The 21,205-nt window shown below is 38.9% G+C and overlaps 1 protein-coding gene across 3 annotated transcripts; it reads left to right on the top strand.

The window, feature by feature from the left end:
• The first annotated feature begins 457 nt into the window (after positions 1-457).
• CDK7 (cyclin dependent kinase 7) lies at positions 458-20,477 on the top strand. Of its 3 annotated transcripts, XM_048291174.1 has the most exons (12): positions 458-612; positions 806-865; positions 4,304-4,337; positions 6,186-6,253; positions 7,563-7,631; positions 8,959-9,069; positions 10,221-10,339; positions 11,356-11,455; positions 13,199-13,285; positions 15,009-15,158; positions 17,345-17,492; positions 20,259-20,477. In XM_048291174.1, exons 1-12 carry the CDS (start codon positions 553-555, stop codon positions 20,282-20,284), a joined length of 1,032 nt encoding a protein of 343 aa, XP_048147131.1. In that variant the 5' UTR covers positions 458-552; the 3' UTR covers positions 20,285-20,477. The 3 variants fall into 3 exon arrangements, with proteins under 3 accessions (XP_048147131.1, XP_048147132.1, XP_048147133.1); XM_048291175.1 differs by lacking the exon at positions 8,959-9,069; XM_048291176.1 differs by lacking the exons at positions 458-612; positions 4,304-4,337 and having other exon boundaries at positions 825-865.
• Positions 20,478-21,205: the final 728 nt, after the last annotated feature.

Here is a 21,205-nt window from a genome sequence, read left to right as displayed (position 1 = left end):
ACAGACTAATTTTTTAAATAACAGCAAAGCTTGGGCATGTAGGGAAATGAATTTTCAAGTGAAAATTTCTCCCGAAGTATTTACCTCTGATGGCTATTGAATGGGAGTTTTCATTAGTATATTGCAAGTAATTGTTCATAATGAAGAAACTATAGGAGTACAATTAAGAATTTCCAGTAGAACCTAACAAAGTGGCCGAGAACACACTTTCTAGAGAGTAACATTTTTCTATTAAAATATACCTATCTACGCAGAAAGCATGCAGAATTTTTCCCGAATGTCAGACCTGAGATCAGGGTCAAAACAGAAGCAGCCTGTGGGACGAGCTGTTGCCCGCGGCAGCACACAGCCGCCGTGACAACGCCGCCACACAGCCGAGCCGAGCACCCGTTCGTGAGGGAAGGGCGCGTGCGCCTGGCCCAGGGCGGCTGCGCGCGCAGGGGGCGGGCCGGGGCGGGGCCGGAAGCGGCGGGGCCGCGGGGTGGAAGCGCCGAGCAGGGCCGTGGCCGCGCCGTGGTGTCCCCGCCGCTCCCTCCCCACATCCCGCCGGCTATGGATGCGCGGGCCCGCGCCAAGCGCTACGAGAAGCTCGACTTCCTCGGGGAGGGGCAGGTGAGCGACCGCGGCGGGGACCGTCCGGGGCCCTGGGGCTGCAGCAGCCCGGCTGGGCCCGGCTTCTCGCGGCAGGAGGGGGGCGCGGGGGGAGCCGGGTGGTGCCCACCCCGGGCCTGAGCGGGACTCGGCGGCCTCTCCCTCGCACGGTCCGTCAGCCCCTGCTCACGACACCATCTCTCTCTGTCCCCAGTTCGCCACCGTCTATAAAGCCAAGGACAAGACGAACAGCCGAATCGTGGCTATTAAGAAGGTGAGCGTCAGAATGTCTTCTCAGTGTGTCACCAAGTGCGTGGTTGCTCTTGACCTACCTGACGCCTTTTTTCTTATTTTTTGACCGACTTCATGGGAAAGGGGATAATACACATTTCTGTTTCTAAAGAGTTTTGATTAAATGGTCTAGTTAACTTATCTGTAATGCCCACCCGCCCCAGAAGAGGGAGTGGCTTTGCTGTGTTTCTGAAGGGTTGTATGGTCTGTGACTTGAATTCCTGGTTATTTATTAGGTTTATTCAACAAACAAACCAACACACACATATTTCCAAACTGTAGACTTTACTATACCTTGATGGTTGTGGGTTTTTTTCTTTTATTTTAAATCTTTCCTGCTGCTGTGCCCAATTTCCTTCAGTCCAGAATGTTATCCCTTATTAAGTTCCTTAAAATTTATAGAATCATAGAATATACTGAGTTGGAAGGGACCCATCAAGATCATCGAGTCGCAGCTCTCATCCCTTTGTAGGACAACACAAGAATCACACCATGTGCCCAAGAAAATTGTCCAAACATCTCTTGAATTTGTACAGGCTTGGTGCCTTGACCACTTCCCTGGGAAGCCTGTTCCAGTGCCCAGCTCCTCTGGATGAAGAACCCTTTCCTAATATCTAACCTTAACCTCTCCTAAGTCAGCTTCATGCTGTTACCTCAGGTCCTGTCATTTTTAGACAAATGGTTTCCTGAATAATTTAATTAGAAAAGCCTTGCTTCCTGCAGCTTTGTCCATTGAGATTGGCATCTCATGTTGATTCCTTTTCTAATAAATACTTAAGTGGCAAGCAACATCTCTGTAGTCTTCCTCTGTCACCTGACCCTGCTTCCACTGGGCATACACCTGCCTTTTTTACCTTATATTCAAGAGGACATCACTGTTCAGCCAAATTGGCCTTCTGCCTTGTCTGCTTGACTTGTCACATTTGGGAATTGCCTGCTCTTGTGCCCTTAGGAGGTGATGCTTAAAAAGTGGTCAGCACTGATGGACCCCAGCACCTGCAAAAATGCTGTCCCAGGGAACTTACTAATTCCATGAGCAGCCTGAAGTCTGCTCTCCTCATGTCCAGGGTTGAAGTTTTGCTGGCACTTTCCTCTTGTCAACAGGGATTTTAAACTCAATGGCTTTGTGGTTGCTGTGGCCAAGATGGCCCCAATTTCCACTTCACTCAGAAGATTCTCTCTGTTGACAAGCAGCAGATCAAAAACGGCATCTTTCTGGGTCGGTTCCCTTAGGACCTGTTCCACAAAGTTTTCCAGGACTTTAAGGAATCTTCTGGCCCAGGCTGTACCAGTTGTGTGATGCTTCCACTTGGTTTCTGGGAAGTTGAATTCCCCCATAAGGACAAGGGCAGTTTACTTGGAAGCATCCGCTAGTTCTTCAAAGAATTCACTGGTGTCATCATCCTGGCTGGGAGGTCTATAGCAGACTCCCACAATGACATCCGCGTTATTTGTTTGTCCCTTGGTTCCTGTCCAGAGGCTCTCAACTGTGCTGTTGCCAGCTGTGAGTTCCATACATTCCAGCCCTTCCATTACATATGATGCCATGCCCCTGCCTCTTCTGCCCTCCTGCGTCTCCTGAAGAGCCTGTAACTTCCCCACAGGGCACTCCAGTCACAGGACTCATTCCACCAGGTTTCCTTTAAGTCAGTGATATCAAATCTCTGGGACTGAGTCAAAGCTTTGAGCTCCTCTTGTTTGTTCCTCATGCTGCATGCATCGGTGTAGAAAGATTTCAGGAGTTGTGCTCTGTAGCCAGCACCGCATGGAGCAGATGGAGGTAGCCCATGAGTGTTTGTTTCCTCAAGTTTTGACACGCCATCCCACTGATCATCACTGGCGAGCCTGGTATTTTCCTTTTCCCCCTTTCAAGCCAGTTTAAAGCTCTGTCAATGAGCCCCACTAGCTCCTGTGCTAGAGCTCTTTTTCCCCTCTGAGAAAGGTGTAACCCATCAGGTGTCAGTAGAACAGGTGTTAAATCATTCCATGGTCAAAGAACCCAAAGTTTTTCTGATGACACCAACCTCAGAGCCACATGTCAATCTTTTGGATCTGCCTATTCCTATCAATACTATTTCTTCTTACCAGAAGGATTGAGAAAATCACTACCTGTGCTCCATATCCCCCTATAGATTGTCCTGGGACCGTGAAGTATCTTCTGAGTGTCCTCAGTCTTTTATTTGTTATTGTGAACAACCAATAATGACTAGTAATCAGAGGGCCTCACTAGACTGGAGAGTTTCAGTAATGTCCCTTATCCAGAATGACAGTTTTTTGATAAAATATGACAAAAGTGATCTTGGATCTCCAACATGGTTGTTTGTATACAAGTGATGAAAATGTTTACATTGTTGTGAAGTGTTTCACTTGTTCCTATCTGAAGGGATTGCAGGAAGTTTTTGTATTAAAAATGGGTCTTCAGCTGTTCTTTGTGAGGATGAAAAATGCATGTTACAGCAGTTTCTTTAGTTATGACTCTACTCAACAAAGTGAGTTGTGTCAATAGTAAGTAATTTTGTTTAATGCACTAATCCCTTTTAGCATTGCAATACTTCTCTTGTATGGTTGATACTGGTAGTAGTTGTGGTGAAAAGCATTCTTTATTGTATCAGAATATTTTCTTAACTTTTATCACCTGGAAATATCTAAGGTAGGATTCTGGACTTGAAATTTCAGGGCATTAGATGATTGAGACAAAAGGATTTTAAGTCAGCTCAGGTTTACAGCCAATGCTAATTTTACTAGAATCATTCTAAGGTAACTGTCAATTACTTAGCTCTCATTTCTCCCTGAGGATAAGCTCACAAGTGATATAATAAAGCTTTGTGGCTACAAAGCAGTTTATGCTGTCAGTTTGCATTATGACTGGTTTCAGTGCCGTCATGGCTATTTTTTGTAAAAACTAATGCTGTAGAGACAGTTACTTTTTAAGGGGAAAAAAAACTCCAACTAAAACCAACCTAGCTGGTAAAGTGCTTCATTATAATAAAACTCATTTGTGGATACAATATGCTGCTAGCAAGAATTTCTCTTGCTTCTTTCCAGTCCCGTGAGATATTTTTCTCTCTCAGGGAAGATATTTTCAGAGTTCTATAAGCTGTGAATACCTGCAACCTTGCAAAGCTTTGTTTATGTACAGTAGAAAAATATTTTGACAATGGATGTTTTAGGATTTTTGCCAATCACCCCCAAGGGGTGGCTGATCCCTTGACCAATTAGACTATGAAGAAAAAAGTCTATAAAAGAGTTGTAAAATAACTAAAAAAAGGGATCTTGCTGCACAATGCCTGCCTGTTGGATCTCTCTTCTCCTCCCTACCACTGCGGAACACTGTGATACTCATTCTGTCGTAGAAGAGCAGTACTAAAAAATGTATTGCCCGCCACCGTAATCTTACTTAACATGAAATATTTATTTTCAGATTAAACTGGGGCATAGATCAGAAGCTAAAGATGGTGAGTTTTAAAACAAATTCATGCTCTAGAAGCTGTGCTTTGTTTTCTTTGGTTTTGTAAATTGATACATTAATTTCCTGTAACATACCTTGGCTGAGAAAATTGAACTCAATGCCCGCTGCAAGGCTTAGTAGAGGTTTGCTTCACAAACTTCAGGGACAGCCAAAAGCAGCATAGATACCTGCATGCATGGTATATATCTAAATATAAATATATAACTTCTCAATTTTAATGGAATTCAAACATGAATATAGCATAGAATAATAGTAATAATAATAATAATAACAGCACTGAGTTTAGAATACCTTTTTATATCAATACATCTCTGTGCCTTAAATATTTAAGACAAGCAAGAGTATTTTTGTCCATTTTCAGATGTTTCCTTTGTTCTGTTTTTGTGATGTATGCTGAGGCAAAAGTTGATTAAAAAAAGATCAAAACTTCTGTCTCTGTGTAAGTTTTTTTAATGTTCAGCACTGTAGAGCATGTGCTCTGATGAGCCACATGCCTCTAGGCATGGATATGGCAAATTGAAACCGAGTAATCTTGGTCTTCTCTTATAGCCTGTGGGGCGCAGCAGAATTTTGTGTGCAGGCTGCTGTCCTTCAGGAATCCTGCATCAGGTTACCAGCTTTCCAATGAAGAGTGTTTGCTATCAACTTTCCAGTTCCTTTCTTTTAAAGAGAAGCTGATCACTCATCCCAGAGTGTCACAGTTGAGCTGACTGCCTGAGAGTCGTGATCCACATGGCCTTCAGTGGCCTGATGTCCCTTATGGACAGTCATTACTTTCGGCCTCTACAGTGTCTAGCTGTAGATGAAAGATGTTATTAAAAATAATGATCATATCTCCTTTCCCTGTGTTATCTCATAACATGGCATGCTTTTTTGTTTTCATCTGAGGCTGTGCCCACTCAAAAGCAGCCATTGTTAATTTGATTCCAAAACAGATAATTTAAACAGGCAAAGCAGGAATGTAAAGCAATCCATGTAGCTTTGCCCAAAACTTTGCTAGTCTTAGCATTGAATCATATCCCAGGTTTTAGGAGAACACTGTTTTTCAGTTCATGTGCAGCTGCAGCTTCTGTATGATATAATATACCACAGGAGCAGTTGCTTACCAGTCAGTTTTCATACAAGCCACACACTAGCATTTTTGAAGGAGGAACTGGTACCCTGCAGGAATCATGGTTTGATATAGTGCCATCAGGGTGACTGCTGAAGGGCATCATTTGCTTTCTGTTGGCCCCTGATTTTTTCTCTATAAAATCTGCTTGTGAAAAGATTCAAGCAAGAAGGAGCAGGTTTTGGTCACTCTCTCTTTTATGCCTTACGTATGCTACAGCATGAATACAGAAAAACATGTGCCTTGCATTTTTAGATAGTACTATGTTAAAAAGAAAAGAGATTTATTCATGTTGCTTGACAGAATGCCTCCCTCTGGAAGTGAGGCATGTTGAGGAACTGATGTTTGCAAGATGAAACTTTTCTTAAAAATTAAAGCAAGCTTTCCAATACCCTGAAAAAGGTGGGGGTTTTTTTGGGGGGGGTTTTTTTTGCTAGGCCTTCCCTTTTTGCCAAAATACAGACACGTTGCTTCATAACTAAACCTTATTGCTGTGGTGTAAAATAGACTTGCTGTGGAAGAAAGCGTATGACCACTTTTATTCTGCAGTAATTTACTTAGTTATGGTAATATACTTGTTATTTAATAAGTTGTTGAGTGTTAAGAGTGCAATTTGTAGTAGTAAATAGTCTGTGAGTAGCAGAATGACAGGTTTATTTGGAGCTTAATTCGGAGTTTTTAGTTTTGTTCTTTCATCTTCATTTCTTCTTTCCATCAATGTAGGAATCAACAGGACAGCCCTCAGGGAGATAAAACTGTTACAGGAGCTAAGCCATCCAAATATTATTGGTGTAAGTAAAATAAATGCTAGCTCTAGAATCAGTCTTCAAATACTTTCAGTAGTTCAACAATTGTTATGGCAAAATGCCTGTTTCAATAACAAAGGCAAGTATTTTTTTTAATCCTTTTAGTTTTTAGCCTTGGGCTAAATGGTGCGAAGAATTGTGAAAATTTAGGTTACTTGATTTTGTATCTCTGATAGAAATGCAAATGAACACAGTGCTGAATTTACCTGATTGTTTGCTTCATATGGAATTGGTGACAGTCAAAAAGCAGGCTTTTTAAGCAGTGGTAAAGGGGAAGTCATGTGGCTTGTTAGATTTTAGCACACAGATACGATGTTTAAAATCTCGGTTGGAAGGAGTAAAACCTGCATCTTTTCAGCTTCAGTTGCATTTTGGTAGACTTACACCTACAGATACCCAGCTGGAGCTGAAGACATTTTGAAGTTAGCTCATAGTGATAGTTAGAAAGTCTGTCAAATATGATCGAGCAGACCAAATACGAGTTTTCCATATACTTCTCAAAGTGGAAACATTGTTCTCTTCTGAGTTGTGAACTTGCATTCAAAGTGGCTGCTTTAGCTGTTGAGGTTAGAGAATATGCAGAGAAGGACAACTAAAATGGCAAAGGGGTGGAGAATATTCTTTATGAAAAAGTGAGGAATTCATCACTCTGGAGAGGGATAGGCTGGGAATGGGGAAGTCTACAAAACCAAAGTGATAGGTGGTGTCCATGCAGAACTGGTATTTCCAAACCCCACTGTACTAGAAATAAGAGATGTGTTTAAAACCTACTGGCAGCAGGAGTGCAACCTGTACTGCTTCACTCGGTGTGTAATGAATTTCTAGGATGTGTTGCCATGGGCAATGTAGAAGCAAATTGCATCAACAGTTCAAAGAAGAATTAGGCAAATTTATGATCAGGAAGCAAATACACAGACCTGAATCCATGGGCAAACTTAAACTGGTCTCAATAAAGGGTAGGAGTTCTGTAGAACAGCAAAGTTTTGAAGATAGGGTGTGCATTACATTATCTGTTGTAGTTAACATGATAAAGTTAATTCTTTCTCTTTTTTCCTATCTCCAGGAGGGAAGAGTGTTCATGTAAAATGTTATTTCCATACTTAATGGGGATTTTTTTCTGGTTTGGAAATTGAGTTAAGAAACTAAACTGAGTAAGAATTTTTGTGTTACAAGTCAAAAAACTTAAACCAGTTCTCAATAAGCTGAAAATCCACATGCAGACTACAATGGTGTTGAATTTCAGAAAACTGGAAGAATCAGAGCATACTTAATCATAATGTATTTTGTTTTGCAGCTTATTGATGCATTTGGACACAAGTCCAACATTAGTTTGGTGTTTGATTTTATGGAAACAGATCTAGAGGTAAGATTTTTAAAGACTTTTTAAATTTCAGTATCTTAAGATGGTTTGTGAAAGTGCTGCTTTAACAGGCTTATATTTGCCCATATTAGAAAGGTGGCTTTTATTATGTCAGTTGATGAAGATCGTGTCTTAAAAGTAGCTTGAGTAGTTTCAGTTTTTATGAGTTCTTATTTAATTCCTTTACTTTTAAATACTTATCAGCATGATCTTAAAGAAACAAATTGTGTTTACTGTGTTAGTTTTCTGGAACTCCAGTCAGAGTGTAGAACCTCTGTCACAGATCATTGCTTCTGGAAGGGAATTGATAAGCATAATATCAGACATGTTCAGGTAAGTGTGACACTAAAATATACCAAGAGATGAGCTGGTAGAAAATCACATGCACTTAAAACATTTTTTCAAATGTAGCAATGCTAGGTAATTGCAAATCAGTACCTTACAGATACAAGCTTGCTGAAATTTAAATGAATGCAAGACTTGAGAAGGTTAGGTCAGATTTTTGCTATTGAAAGTAATAAGTAGACTTTTGGAGGATTCCTTCTGTTTACACAGTAGCTATGCAGCGTTTAGAGATGAAGAAGATTGGTGTTAAAAGAAAAATAAAATAATCTTGTACTACTGATGCTGTGGTCTTTGATGATGTGCAGTCTTTAAACTGTATTGTGGTATCACTCAGGCTGCCACTGAGACTGCTGCCTGTTGTGATTAATCATATGCTGCATACGTGAAATTTGTGTTGTCTTACCTCTTCTGTAACTCAAACAACTTATGAAAGGCTACTACTGAACAGGACAGTAGTATTAACAAACAAGCTTTGGGGTGTTCGCATAGAATTTTAATGTTAAAAATCAAAGAATGTAGAAAACTTAAATAGATTTTTGTAAATACAGTGAAGTGGCCATAACTTCTGGTCTTTTTGGAAACAGAAGAGGAAACCATTGTATTTACAAAGATGAGTTGCTTAGATTGCAAAGAGAAAGGAATAAGTGGAAGCATAATTTCAGGTTTACTGACACATTTATCATTTGTATGTGTACATCTTTGTCTTGGAAGTTTGGGTATCAACATGGAACTGAGATTAAATACTAAACTTCTGTTTCCCACACATTTTTTCATTGGCAGGTTATGCAAAGTTCATATAATCTATCTGGATGCCCCATTTCAATTTCTGATCTCCAGAGCAGGCCTATTTTTCTGAAAAAAGGGTGAAATGGTAGAGAATATTTGACTGTTAATTTGTACTTTGCTGAAATGACTATTGAGCAGAAAGAGTGGAAATAAGTTTGTCTTGTGTGCCGAGTTTTGCCATCACTTTAACACTTTCCAGGTTATTATAAAGGATACGAGTATTGTGTTGACACAGTCTCACATCAAGGCATATATGCTGATGACACTTCAAGGATTAGAATATTTGCATCAGCATTGGATTCTACACAGGGTAAGCATGTACTAAATTGACAGCCTTCATCCTGCAACAAAAATCACATTGGCTAGAATTAGAGTCTTAAGTCTAATGAAGGTAGTTTTGGAGTTCAGACATTCTCCTTCCATAGGCATTCATATTTAGTGTTTTGGAAAGATAATAGCAGTACCAGAAATGTTAAGAATTACTGATGTGGTTATGACTTCGATACTTACATAAAAGGTTCTCCAGTTAGATATGACGGTAATTATCACTATTAACTGGGTCTGACTGGGTTGGATTGGACTTTTTTCACAGCAGCTGGGCTCTTGAGGCTTTCTCCTTTGTATCAGGCAGTGTCAAGGCTTTCTCTTTTTCCCACTCTGCCCTTGCCCTGATGCATAGGCTTGAGATAGGCAAGAATTAATTAAGGACGAGACACAGCTGAGGCAGCTGACCCAAGTTGTCCAGAGGAATACTGCATGCCCTGTAATGCCTTGCTCAGCAGTAAAAACTGGGGTAGAGGAAAAAAGGGGAATTTTGGTTTCCAAGGTGGCTGTTGTTTGCAGACCACGTATTGTACTCCTTTTGGGAGGTGGTGAAGGATTTCCATTGCCTTGCTTGTTTGCTTGAATTTTTTCTTCTTTCCTTCACCTGTTATACTGCCTTTATATTGCTCCTAGAATTTTCTTTTGATCTTCTCTTCCCTATACCGCTGAAGGTGGCATGTGGGATGAGAATAGAATGAGCAAATGACTGTGTGGATACTTTTCTGTTGGCCAGAGGTCAACCCACAAGATGTTGCTACTGTATTGAACTGTGTGACTTCTGTGATTTCTGCAGTTATTTGAAGTATTGGCCAGGTCTTTTTGTTATTCAGTTGTCGCCTATGCAGATAACATAAGTGCTGTACCTGCAGAAAAGGTAAAACCTATCAAATGGCTTTTTTAAACTCTACTACATAAATGTGTTAATATTTAAATGGGTCTGTCCCACTATGATTTTCATATATGATGGAATACTTAATTCCTGGGGGGTTTAAATTTTTTTGCTCACAATGTAGGTTTTAGGATAGAATCAAATCTTTCATTTTACAATACTGTTATGATGTGTCTGCCAGGAGATTCATTATATGTCTGTTTTTATCAATCCTGACAAATGCCATAATTTGTTTTCTATACTGACAGGATCTTAAACCAAATAACTTGTTGCTAGATGAAAATGGAGTTTTAAAATTGGCTGACTTTGGCTTGGCAAAATCTTTTGGAAGCCCAAATAGAGTTTATACACACCAGGTAGTAACAAGGTAAGACATTCTATTTTGTTTCTTACACAGAGATTGTTTAATTGTTTTATAAGTGTTTCTTGAAATATGTCATGTCAAATCAACATATTCAGAGTGGCATCTATCTCATGTGATGTGGTAAGAGCTACATTAAAAAAAAAACCACAGGGAAGCATTGTTTAACAAAGTCTCCATAAGAACTGCTAGAATATGCATCTGTGGAGTTTGTTCTGGTATCTATCAAAATTATACTATTTGAAATGTGTGTAAATAGTATGTATCTACTTACAAGCCTGGATTTTGGAGCAAGACAGCTGCTATTTTCTGATAATCACGAGACCTAGGACCATTTTTGGAGCTAGCCACATTACCTATTTTGAGACAAACAGTTGAACCAATTAACTTATTTATAAATGTTTTATATGGCATGCTTATATATATAAGGAGCTGCAAAATGTGCAATGTGTTGCTTTCTGACTGCTGTAATGCTAAAACTATTCAGGCAAAGCTGGTTTAAGACCTTTATTCAAAAGACAGAAATTCTACTGTAGTTTCAAATGCAGTGTCATTTCATTAAACTTGATTGTTCTTAGGCAGTGTAAGTAGTTGTTTCAAAACAACAAGGCTCATTTTGCATAAAAGTAGTCTCTGTACTTAGGTCTGTTGATATGGAGATTCTTGGAAAATGGGAGGAATTCTGTATTGCTGTGATTCATTCAACATAAAATTTTAAGAAAATTTCAGTTTACCTGCATGTTAAAAACTTTCTTCCTTGCATGTCTGCAGTTCAGTACTTGTAATCAGGTCAGTTGAAACTGTAGTTAATCTGTGGTTGTAGGTGACCCTATGGTGAGGTGTGACAAATTTGTTCATTCTCTTTTAAACAAAACAATTTGCAGAATACAGGTCTTCATTGTCTGAAAAATATATAGGCAGAAGTAATACCCTTTTTTTTTTTAGCTTTTGCATTGCTACAATACATAGCACTTGATATGAGCAAAGCCAGGTGATTCTTCCAAAATGTGTTTTCTTTTCAGGTGGTACCGAGCCCCAGAACTATTGTTTGGGGCTAGAATGTATGGTGTTGGTGTTGATATGTGGGCTGTTGGTTGTATTTTAGCTGAATTGCTCCTCAGAGTAAGTATTGAAATGTAAGCATTTTGTATTTGCCCTTCCGTGCATGATGGCTTTTTATGTGGGTTTCTTCTTTCCTGCTAACAGCACCAGGTTAGCAGGCTAGAAGACAAGCTAGAAGAAACTTTCCAAAAGCTTGTTAACTGTAATGAAAGTGGTTTTTTGGAATAGACTGAGGTTTCAAGGACATCAGAAGCACTGGCAGTCTTTAAAAACAGCTGGGTAAAATAGTTGAAACAAACTGTCACAGTCTTGCCTTGGAAGAAGCCAAGTAGGTAATGCTAGCAGTCCACAGACATCTATTTTGGTCCATTATCCTTCTAGAAATGTAATATCACAGATGCCGTACATGGGCTGTCCCTTATACTCTGTCCCTCAATTATAATCACCGGTACCTTAATTGTGGGTTTATTTGTAGTGAATGAAAGAGTAATGTTTTTCTAAACTGCAATTGGTTGACAATACTGGAATGAAGCTGAGGGTTAATATCAGGATAATCCTATGGCACTCCTGAGTGTGGTACACAGATGTAATGGTACTTGAGTATTTTCCATGGAAGTAGAATGTTTATCATACAGCTCTTTGGAGAAGACATGAAAGTGTGAGGGGACCAGTGGAGGGCTGGGGCACAGACACAGCTGAAGGCATGAAGTAGCCTGCAGCATAATTTATCTTCCATGATTAAGTAGCTTCTGCTTGGTTTCTGCACCTTACTTAGAATGTTTTTGTGGCCATATCATAACCAGACTGGAGAGCTTTCTGTGTGAAAACACCTTGAAAGAAACCTTTCGCCTTCATTGGTCACACCAAATAGGTGTGCTGGTTCAATTTGATTGGCAATTCAGACATAGAAATGTACAGTGGCTCTTTAAGCAGCCCTGGTGATGTGTACATAAATATGCATTAGACCTGCTAAAGTTGAATACATTTAAGCAAAGTTAAAAAGCAAATAACTCTTGAATTCAGTTGATTCTTTGGTTTGTCACAAAACAGAAAGTGTATTATGGTTCGGTTTTTATCACTGTGATATTTTGAAATGTGTGTGTCCTTTTTCAGGACAAGGCAACTTTTGGGAGCTTTTAATGAAAGCAGTGTGTATTCAAGGGGCTTTCGTGGTGCTGAAATGAAGTTTGCTGTCTACTAGGAATATTCATTGTAGTGTTTCTGTCCTAATTAATACAACAGTTCCTCTAATTCTTCATAAATTTGCTTTGGTCACCAAGTGTCTTTTTACTTGCATTGTGTGCCTGATATGCTAGCTACAAGCTGGATGGCAGATATCCCCTTTTCAGTCTTCTTCTTTGCTTAAATGAGATGTGACACTGATCAGACAGTTTTCTGTCCTAGTGGGTCTCTACTCTCCCTCACGCTTTCATTTCATTTCATAAGGCTAACTTGTGCAATCCAGAGAACAGGTGGTGAAAAGATCGCCATGACCAACTGACTTTAAGCTGACAACTGAGATATAAAATATTTTCTGTTTAGTTATTTTACATTAATGTGGTTGTGGTGTAATCTTCTGTTTCAGCTGTCTGTTGTCAAGTCAGTGATATCAAGCCTGGGTTCAGGAAACCTTCAGAATCTATTTGGGCATGACTAGAATGCCTCAAATATCCAGTGTACCTTTTTGTGGGGAGATGGTATACAGAGGGCTTTTGCCTTGCAGTTGTGAGGTATCACTCAAAGCTTCTTTCTAAAATTGAAATTCAGAAGTTAATTCAATCAAATGCCGTGTCCTTCTCCCAGGTTCCTTTTTTGCCTGGAGACTCTGATCTTGACCAGCTGACAAGGATATTTGAAACACTGGGCACTCCTACAGAAGAACAGTGGCCTGTGAGTCTTTTTGTTTAACAGACTGACATTGCATTTACTTGCTACTCTCTATTTTAGCTCTTGAAATTAAATGGTTATACCAGAATACTTGGGTAGATTTACAGAAGGCAGTTGCATCTCATGAAGCAGCTGAGATTTGTTGTTTCTCTTGGCAAACCACTGGTCAATAGCAACAGTAACAGCACTTGATTTCTTTCTGTGTGCACCGTTTCCTATGGCTACTGGTGTGAGATTATTGTTGCTGATTAATGTTTTTGAGATACTTATTTAATTAGCGTGCTTTAACCTAGAAGGCTTTAATCACTTGCAGAAGTAGGAACCATTTGTAGGGACCTAAGTTGGACTGGGTAAATTACAGTTTGGGGATAGTGAGAAACACAGACCAACAGCTTTAAGGATAAACAATGTACCTCAACAATGGTCCTGTAACAAATACAAATTAGTAGTACAGTTATCTGAGATGACAGCAAATTGGGTAATACCAGGCCAAACTTATTGTCGGGCCACACAATGACCTACCTAACCATGGTTATTAAACAGACTGATTGGAAGTGGGACATAATGTCTGATGAGCAACTTGTACCAGCTGACAGGCACATGGAGTCCTGAATTCCCTGATCATGCTGTTGTGTTTTGTTGTTGAGTTGTGGAAGCACTTGCTGGACTTGTTCACGTCTGCTCCCTCTCCGTGCAGCTTTTCCTTAGTGTAAATGGTCCTGGAATGCTATGGTATGTGATGACAAAATGGATCTGTAGCCAAATGGAGAAATGCTGTGTGAGGCACTGCTAGCCCCACACAATTCTGATATTGCTCCAGGATTCTAAATACAACACATGAAAGTTTTTGCAATGACGTTTCTGCTTCCTTTGGAGAGGAAGATTTAAGATACAGGTGGGGAAAAGAGAGAACAGGACATTGGCTAACACAACTAAGATGATGCATTCCCAAGTTCATTTCCAAACACATACATTTTAATAATTGAAATCTTTACTATCAAGATGATAACTGATTAAACACATTTTTGACCTAGTGTTAGTATTTTCTTTTACTTGGACAAACTTGAAGTGTGACAACTAGGGGTTTAAATACTTAAAACATTACTAAAGTATTATGTTTGGGTAATTGTTACAATTATCTGTGTAATTTTTATGCTAGAATGTGAACACAGTGGTATTGATTTCATACCTACTGAACAAAAGAGTATGCAGTTAATCTTTTGTTTAACTTCTTGGTGCATGTTTTCCTTCCCTCCTCCCATTGCCCAAATAAAGTTTCAGTTGTGCATTTAAAATCAAAATGCACACGATATTCAGCTAACTTTTATTAATGTAGAGAAAGTGAAGACTGACTCTTCTGTGAATCTTTTCCCTCCCACCATGTCAGTTCATTAAAGGAAGTTGTATTTCATTTGTCTGACCCAGTCTAAAATTCTTTCATGCTTCCTTTAGCCGTTTTTCTTTTTGAACTGGTCACAACTAAAGCAAGGGAAGGACAGATCATTTGGAAAGGGAAAGTGTGAAACAACTGTAACAGTTATTAAAAAAAAAAAGCTTTTATGACCTACTATCCCTACATTTATTTTATTTCAGTGACCAAGTATTAGCAAGGTGTTTTGAAAGATGAATTGCTTCTGCTGAAAGACAGCCATATGAAGTTCCCTTTCTGTGAAAAGCTGAACTCCTTCTAAGGAAAAAACAGACATTTCATTTTTGGTCTTTGTAGGGGATGACAAGTCTTCCAGATTATGTCACATTTAAGCCTTTCCCTGGAATGCCACTTCAGCATATCTTCAGTGCAGCTGGTGATGATCTGCTCAATCTTCTTCAAGGCTTATTCACTTTTAATCCTAACACTAGAGTTACAGCTACTCAGGTATGGTACATTTGGGTTATCTCTTAATGTCCATTAACCTACTGTTAATATCACGTAAATGTGTTTTGAAGCCAGTAAGCCAAGTTTGAAATGAAACATCACATTAATTACTAGAAACATAATCCCAGTGTTTTATAGAGAGAACTTGTGGGAAACACAAAAGGTGGAAAAGCTCTTAGGTGTGAGAAAAAAGCAGGTTTCAGAAATAAAGCAAAAGAATTTAGGAATCAGCTCTGGCTGCAAAAACTTGAAGATAGAAGAAGATACAATTATATAGCAAGCAAGGACATTAAAACAATGATTAGAGTTTCTAGGTTTGGCTGGGATAAGTTTTGAAGTTGCAAAAAATATGCTTAGCAAGATAGATAAGTTTAAGCCTAATAATGGAATATTGTGCATTATTATATAAGGCATAACAAGCAAGTATTGTGTACAACAGCTGTATGTGCGTTACTGAAGATTGGTTAAAACAGTTGTCTGTAAATTTTAGAAGCATGCTATTGGTTAAAAAGCTTTTAAGAATGCTTTGTAACAAGGAAGTCTTTGGCTGCCTGTGATGACGTGAGCCTTGTACCATCTCTTGTGTCTCAACTTTGTACATGAGACTGATGCCAGAATAAAATAATAAAAAAGGCTCCTGGAATGTCTGTCCAGGCTCCCCATCTCATTTGCTCACCGAAAACTCCAACAAGAACTCTTAAAGGCATGGGTAATGCTAACTGATCATCTCCATTCCCAGTGTAAAGTGAAGGTAGACAACTAAAAGGTATATGAGCCATGACCTTCCGACAGTCATATTTGACATGCTAAATTCAGTCACCTAAAACTTGAAGATTAAGTTTTAACATAGCTTATCTTATTCCCTGGGTTTGAAAGGTTTTCCTCCTTACTTCATCCAGTCTCTTCTTCAATATCATTTAAACTTTTATGGTGCTTTTTAAACATAAAATTCTGTGGTGATTTAAACCATCATTCTTATCTAATTATCCTTTTCCATTATACTTTAAATTTCACTACTCCCTGATGAGGAGAAATGAAGGACTTAGAAGAAAAATCTTGCAGAATATTCTGGTTCAGAGTACTGATTTCTGTGATGAGGAATATATACCGGTTGGCAGTTTGAAAACTGTATTTCTGATACTTCACACTGATAAGGAAGCATGCAAGAAACAGCTGTCCCCTTAGGTCCAGGACTCCCTCGTTGCTGGTTGGACACAGCGGATCTGAATCCAGAGATTAGTGCACGTGTTATGTATCTTTTTACTAGAAGATTTTTTCAGAGCACATTCAGGCTGTTTTGGCCACCATCTTTAAGAACATTCAGTGTAAGTTTCCAGATAATTAGTTCTGCTATGCTTGGGACACCACTGTAGTAGTTCATATGAATGAAGTAATTTTTAGGTCATATTGTAGGATAGTGACTTGAATGTATGTTACTTTTCTAGTCTAAACTTTTCATTGACAATGCCGCAGTTTAAGACAGGAAACAGCTTGTGCTAAGTGTGTTGGTTTGATTTATAGCTGACGTTGAATATCATGTAACTGGCATTAGCAGGAGTATGATTACCTAAGAGACAGCCATTTTTTGTTAACCACACTTCATGGTTCCTAAAATTTAAAGTAAGGTATGTAATTCCACTACATGAAACCAACCTTGCTGTGGCTAGTGTTTGTCTTCTGCTCTAATAAAAGTGATGTCTTCCTCACAGTTTAGAGTAGAAACAGCACAGTTAAAGAAATATGGGGGAAAGACCCATCTTAAAAGCTAACAAAACAGCTGGTGTCCAGATCCTAAATGTGATCAAGACTTCAGATATATTCCTTTAATTTTTCTTTATTCCTACTTTCTTCTTTATCCTCATCTCATCTATTCAGAATGTAAGCTTTTCATAGGTAGAAGCTGCTTACACAAGACTTCTTCAAAATAATCTAGTTTTGTCAGGATGTCTGAGCACTAGTTAAAAATAAGAGTACACAATTATCCCTTGCTTTACAGGTCCAGGTGGAGTGGACAGTAATTGAGAACACAATCTCTATTTGCCCCAAGGCCACCCTGTAGTATAAAAGTTTTCAAGTAGTTTTTAAGTCCCAATTGCAAGTGCTTTGTTTCTCTGTAACCTCTTTATAAATGTTGTTTTGGCACTTCATACTAATTACTTGGTTCTTTTTCTTCCATTATCATTAAGGCATTGAAACAGAAGTATTTTAGTAACCGACCAGGACCTACTCCAGGAAATCAGCTGCCAAGACCCAACTGTCCTGCAGAAGCTGCAAAGGAGCAACAAAATGCACTTTTAAATTTAAAAAGGAAAAGAATAGAAGGAATAGATCAAGGTAACTTCCTAATATGTCACCAGTTTTAAATAGGAGCTATGTGCTCAGAGAGAATGGAATGCTTCCAGTGTTTCAGAAGAAAAACTCTCTGAATGAACTAATTCTTTGGGTACTGGCTGATACCCTTTGGTTTGGGGTCAGAATTCCTTAGTTCTGTGTTCTAACAGAATTAGCACAAAACAGGCTCTTCTGTGATGCTTAGGAGTCTATTTGAAGAAGTACCCTATTCCATTAATATCTGTAATGGAGAGTGGTACTGCCCAGTAAATTATAGGCTGTTATGATGAACCTTTTTTTTTCCTGAGACATCTTACTCAGGTGGAAGTAATTTAACTTCACACCACTTAAAAAAAAGAGAGTCTGGAACATAGTGTGATACTCTGTAAAATGATAGGCTGGAGAGTGTAGATCAGATTCAGAAGAGAGATTTCTGCTCACTCTCTCTTAAGGTAAGGAAGTTAACTGTTAAGAACACTCTGGGTAAGGAACATTAAGCGCACTTCTGTGACCCACCTCCAGTCTCCTCCAAGCAGTATCATGTATTTCATATCTTTGTGGAAAGAAAAGTGCTCAGGACTCAAGACCTATATCTGACATTAAATTACTAAGGCCTTCTATTAGGGGGGCAAATACTGATTCTTAAACTCAGAGTTGGTCTTCTGAAATATGCTAGATATAAGCTGTCAGGTTAGCATCAGCCTTTTGTTATTGCCAGTATGAGACAGTTTTAATATGAGTGACTTTTTTTTTTTGAATGGAGCTACTTCGATTAAAGTGTATTTCGTCTTGAGTTCAGAGGACAGCTACCTTATTAGGGTTTAACTTACTTTTTAGGCACTTTGAATTGTTGTTTCTAAGTCTTTGTCAAATTAGAAGTAAAATACATTAGGTTCACTACCTTAAGATTTCAATCTCAAAAAAAAATGCAATCAGCTGACTACTTGCACACTGTTTTCTGACCCCAGTACTATGGGTCACCTGACATGTGGGAACTTGGCAAGTTACGATAGTGTAGGCAATTAATTTAAGCATTTTAGTTCCTTTTCCAAAGATCATATGAGGGTTTGTGTTTAGTGTTTTGGAGTATATGCCCTAAAATGTGCCTGTTAACTAAAGGACAGGAAAAAGAGAGAAATGCTTCCTTGATTTCTGTGACTTAATGATTTGAATTTGTGCTTTTGACAATGAGCAGAGTTTCCAGAGCTGTAGCAAGCTAGAACAATTATTGCTTTAACATCTGTCCAAAAGTCTTATCCTCAACAAGAGGAGATCATGCTTTGGCTATAAATGAGGCATTAAGGAAGTCAGCATTATTTTTTGAGACCTTTGAGCATTGGTATAAAAAGCAATATCATTTCTACCAGGAAGTGGAGACATGATGTATTTTCTAATGTGGATTTTCCATAATGTTCTGTTACTACCTTAGCTGGGCTGACAGAACCAGAAGGTTTCAAAGGTAGTTCCTCTAGTGCCAACAAATGTTAAAGGAGAGAGCCAGTGATAGAGCTAGCAAATCTGCTGCCCTGGATTTCATTTGCTATTCTTACATGGCATTACCATCTAAATTTAAAATTTGAATAGTGGTTTGGAAGAATAATCCTCCAAGTCTTGGTTTAAATAAAATTTGAAGGACAGCATGTTTTTATTGCTATAGCGGGTGGAATGTGCAAATGTAATTTCAAAGAAAAATAAGTTGCATTTCCTGAAATTCTTAGAGTGGCCTGTGCTTGCATCCTGCAGAGAACATTTCTTTCCTCTAGCCCTGTTGAGGCAGCACTCCAGAACTTGGCAGAATAGACTGCATGCTTGCTGATGGGTATCCTCCTCTAAAATATTGGCATCAGGAGCTGACTGCTAGGATAAAGATTTATACCGTCCCCATGTGTGCTGCTTTTCCACAAGAACAAGCCCCTGTAGGCTGTGGGGCATATTCACCAAATTTAAATACTTCTCAGAAAACAGCCTCTATTCTCAGGGGAAAACTATCACTAGATGGATGACTGCCTGTGAAAAGTATTAAGCATGCATGCTTTATATCTACTGCTACCACTTCTTTCTGATCAGTGAGGTTTGTGGAGACTCTGATTCTGTGATGACATCACTGCCCATGTCTTCCCTGGCACTTAACCAAAAGTAGCGCTGCTTCCCCAGAACACCTATTTCTAGTCCTATTAATATGCCTTCTTACAGAGCTGTAGGTACACAAAACAGGGATTATAAAGGATGGTGCACTAAATTTTTTCCTATGTTAATTCAGCATAAGGAATCTATCTAATATCAAGACTATTGGTTTGGGAAAAAACCAAAAACATTCTATTAATACCTAAGATTAAGAATTTGTCCTGGATTTGACAGCATGTAAGAAAAATCCTTAAGAGTGTGTGTGTGTGTGTGTGGTGGGACAGGGTTAAGCCTTAGAACGGCTTCCTCTTCTTAGGTTTCAAAGTAGAATTAAGTGGTTAGTTTTTCATATCAGCAGTTGGCTAGTTAGCTTTTTATATGAACAAAGAAAAATATTTACATGTATCCTAAATGTGGTTAATACTTAATTACAGAATTTGTTACTTTTGGAATACACATATTGATTCAAGTGAGCTTTGATTCTGGCAGTCTTTCAGAGATCTTGTTAGAAAATGTCATCATGTACTGCCATTGTCGTAAACAGCATTTAGAAGCTAAGAGTAGATGTATCTTGAGAATGGTATCAAACTTTGGGAGGGGGCTGGACCTCTATACTTTGCTAACAATGTGATTTACACTTTTCAGGATTACCAAAAAAACTGATTTTTTGATTGCTGTGGATGATGGATGAAAATGAGGGAAAATGCCCTGAGTGCCAGCCATTGATAAAACGTTTTGATAGTTGCTGAATGGTTATTTTTTCATATTTACATATTTAAAATATGAATTTATAATTTCCTTACTGAAACTAAAGTTTCATTAACCCTTCTTTTTACAATAAAAACTGTATTGAGAAAAAAAGAAGATTCCTTTATCTGGTTTACTGTCTTGTTCCTTTGAGTCATGCTCTGAGGCAATAACTGTCAAAACTGCTCGCAGGCTACAGGTGTACACAGACTAATTTTGCAGAACCTCTGTGCTGAATCACATGCTATCCTGTACAGATGTATATCCTAAGGGGGAAAGCTACAAATAACACTTTCTTCTCACATGCAGCTTAGATAAATGTATGACTGTCTTCCAGACCTATAATAAAAATGTATTCCTGTAAGGAAAGGGTAGGATGGTTTTTGTTCCAGTTAGTAGGCTCACGTATTAACAAATGAGTTTGCATATGCTCTCTCAGCAGTCATACATTAAGACTTCTCCAAAGACACATCCACTGCCTTGAAAACAATATGATGTGCAGATTGAATATGAATTGTTTGGAGGGCTTGTTTTCGTATTCCAGTCTTCCAGGAGAAGTTACCTGAGAACATAGAAATGCTGTTTCCTTCACGGCCTTGAAGATTGCAGTAAGAGACAGAGGAGGGAGATCCAGCTGGGGAAACTATACTGTACTAGTCCTCCTGTCAGCCTGCCTCTGTTGAACAATCCATAGTGCAGACACTGGACTCAGCTTTGCCTGAATTCCAGCATGCAGAAGTAGCAAAGTTTCTGCTGGGTAATTGAACTTCTGCAGTGGAGAGAACCAAGCCTACATATGCTGTTGCTGCATGTTAACTGTGTGCCCACTGCTGTTGTGCAGTGGA

Source organism: Corvus hawaiiensis, chromosome Z (assembly GCF_020740725.1).
Source record: "Corvus hawaiiensis isolate bCorHaw1 chromosome Z, bCorHaw1.pri.cur, whole genome shotgun sequence".
Taxonomy (NCBI): Eukaryota; Metazoa; Chordata; class Aves; order Passeriformes; family Corvidae; genus Corvus; species Corvus hawaiiensis.
This window is presented reverse-complemented; position numbering and strand designations above follow the sequence as displayed.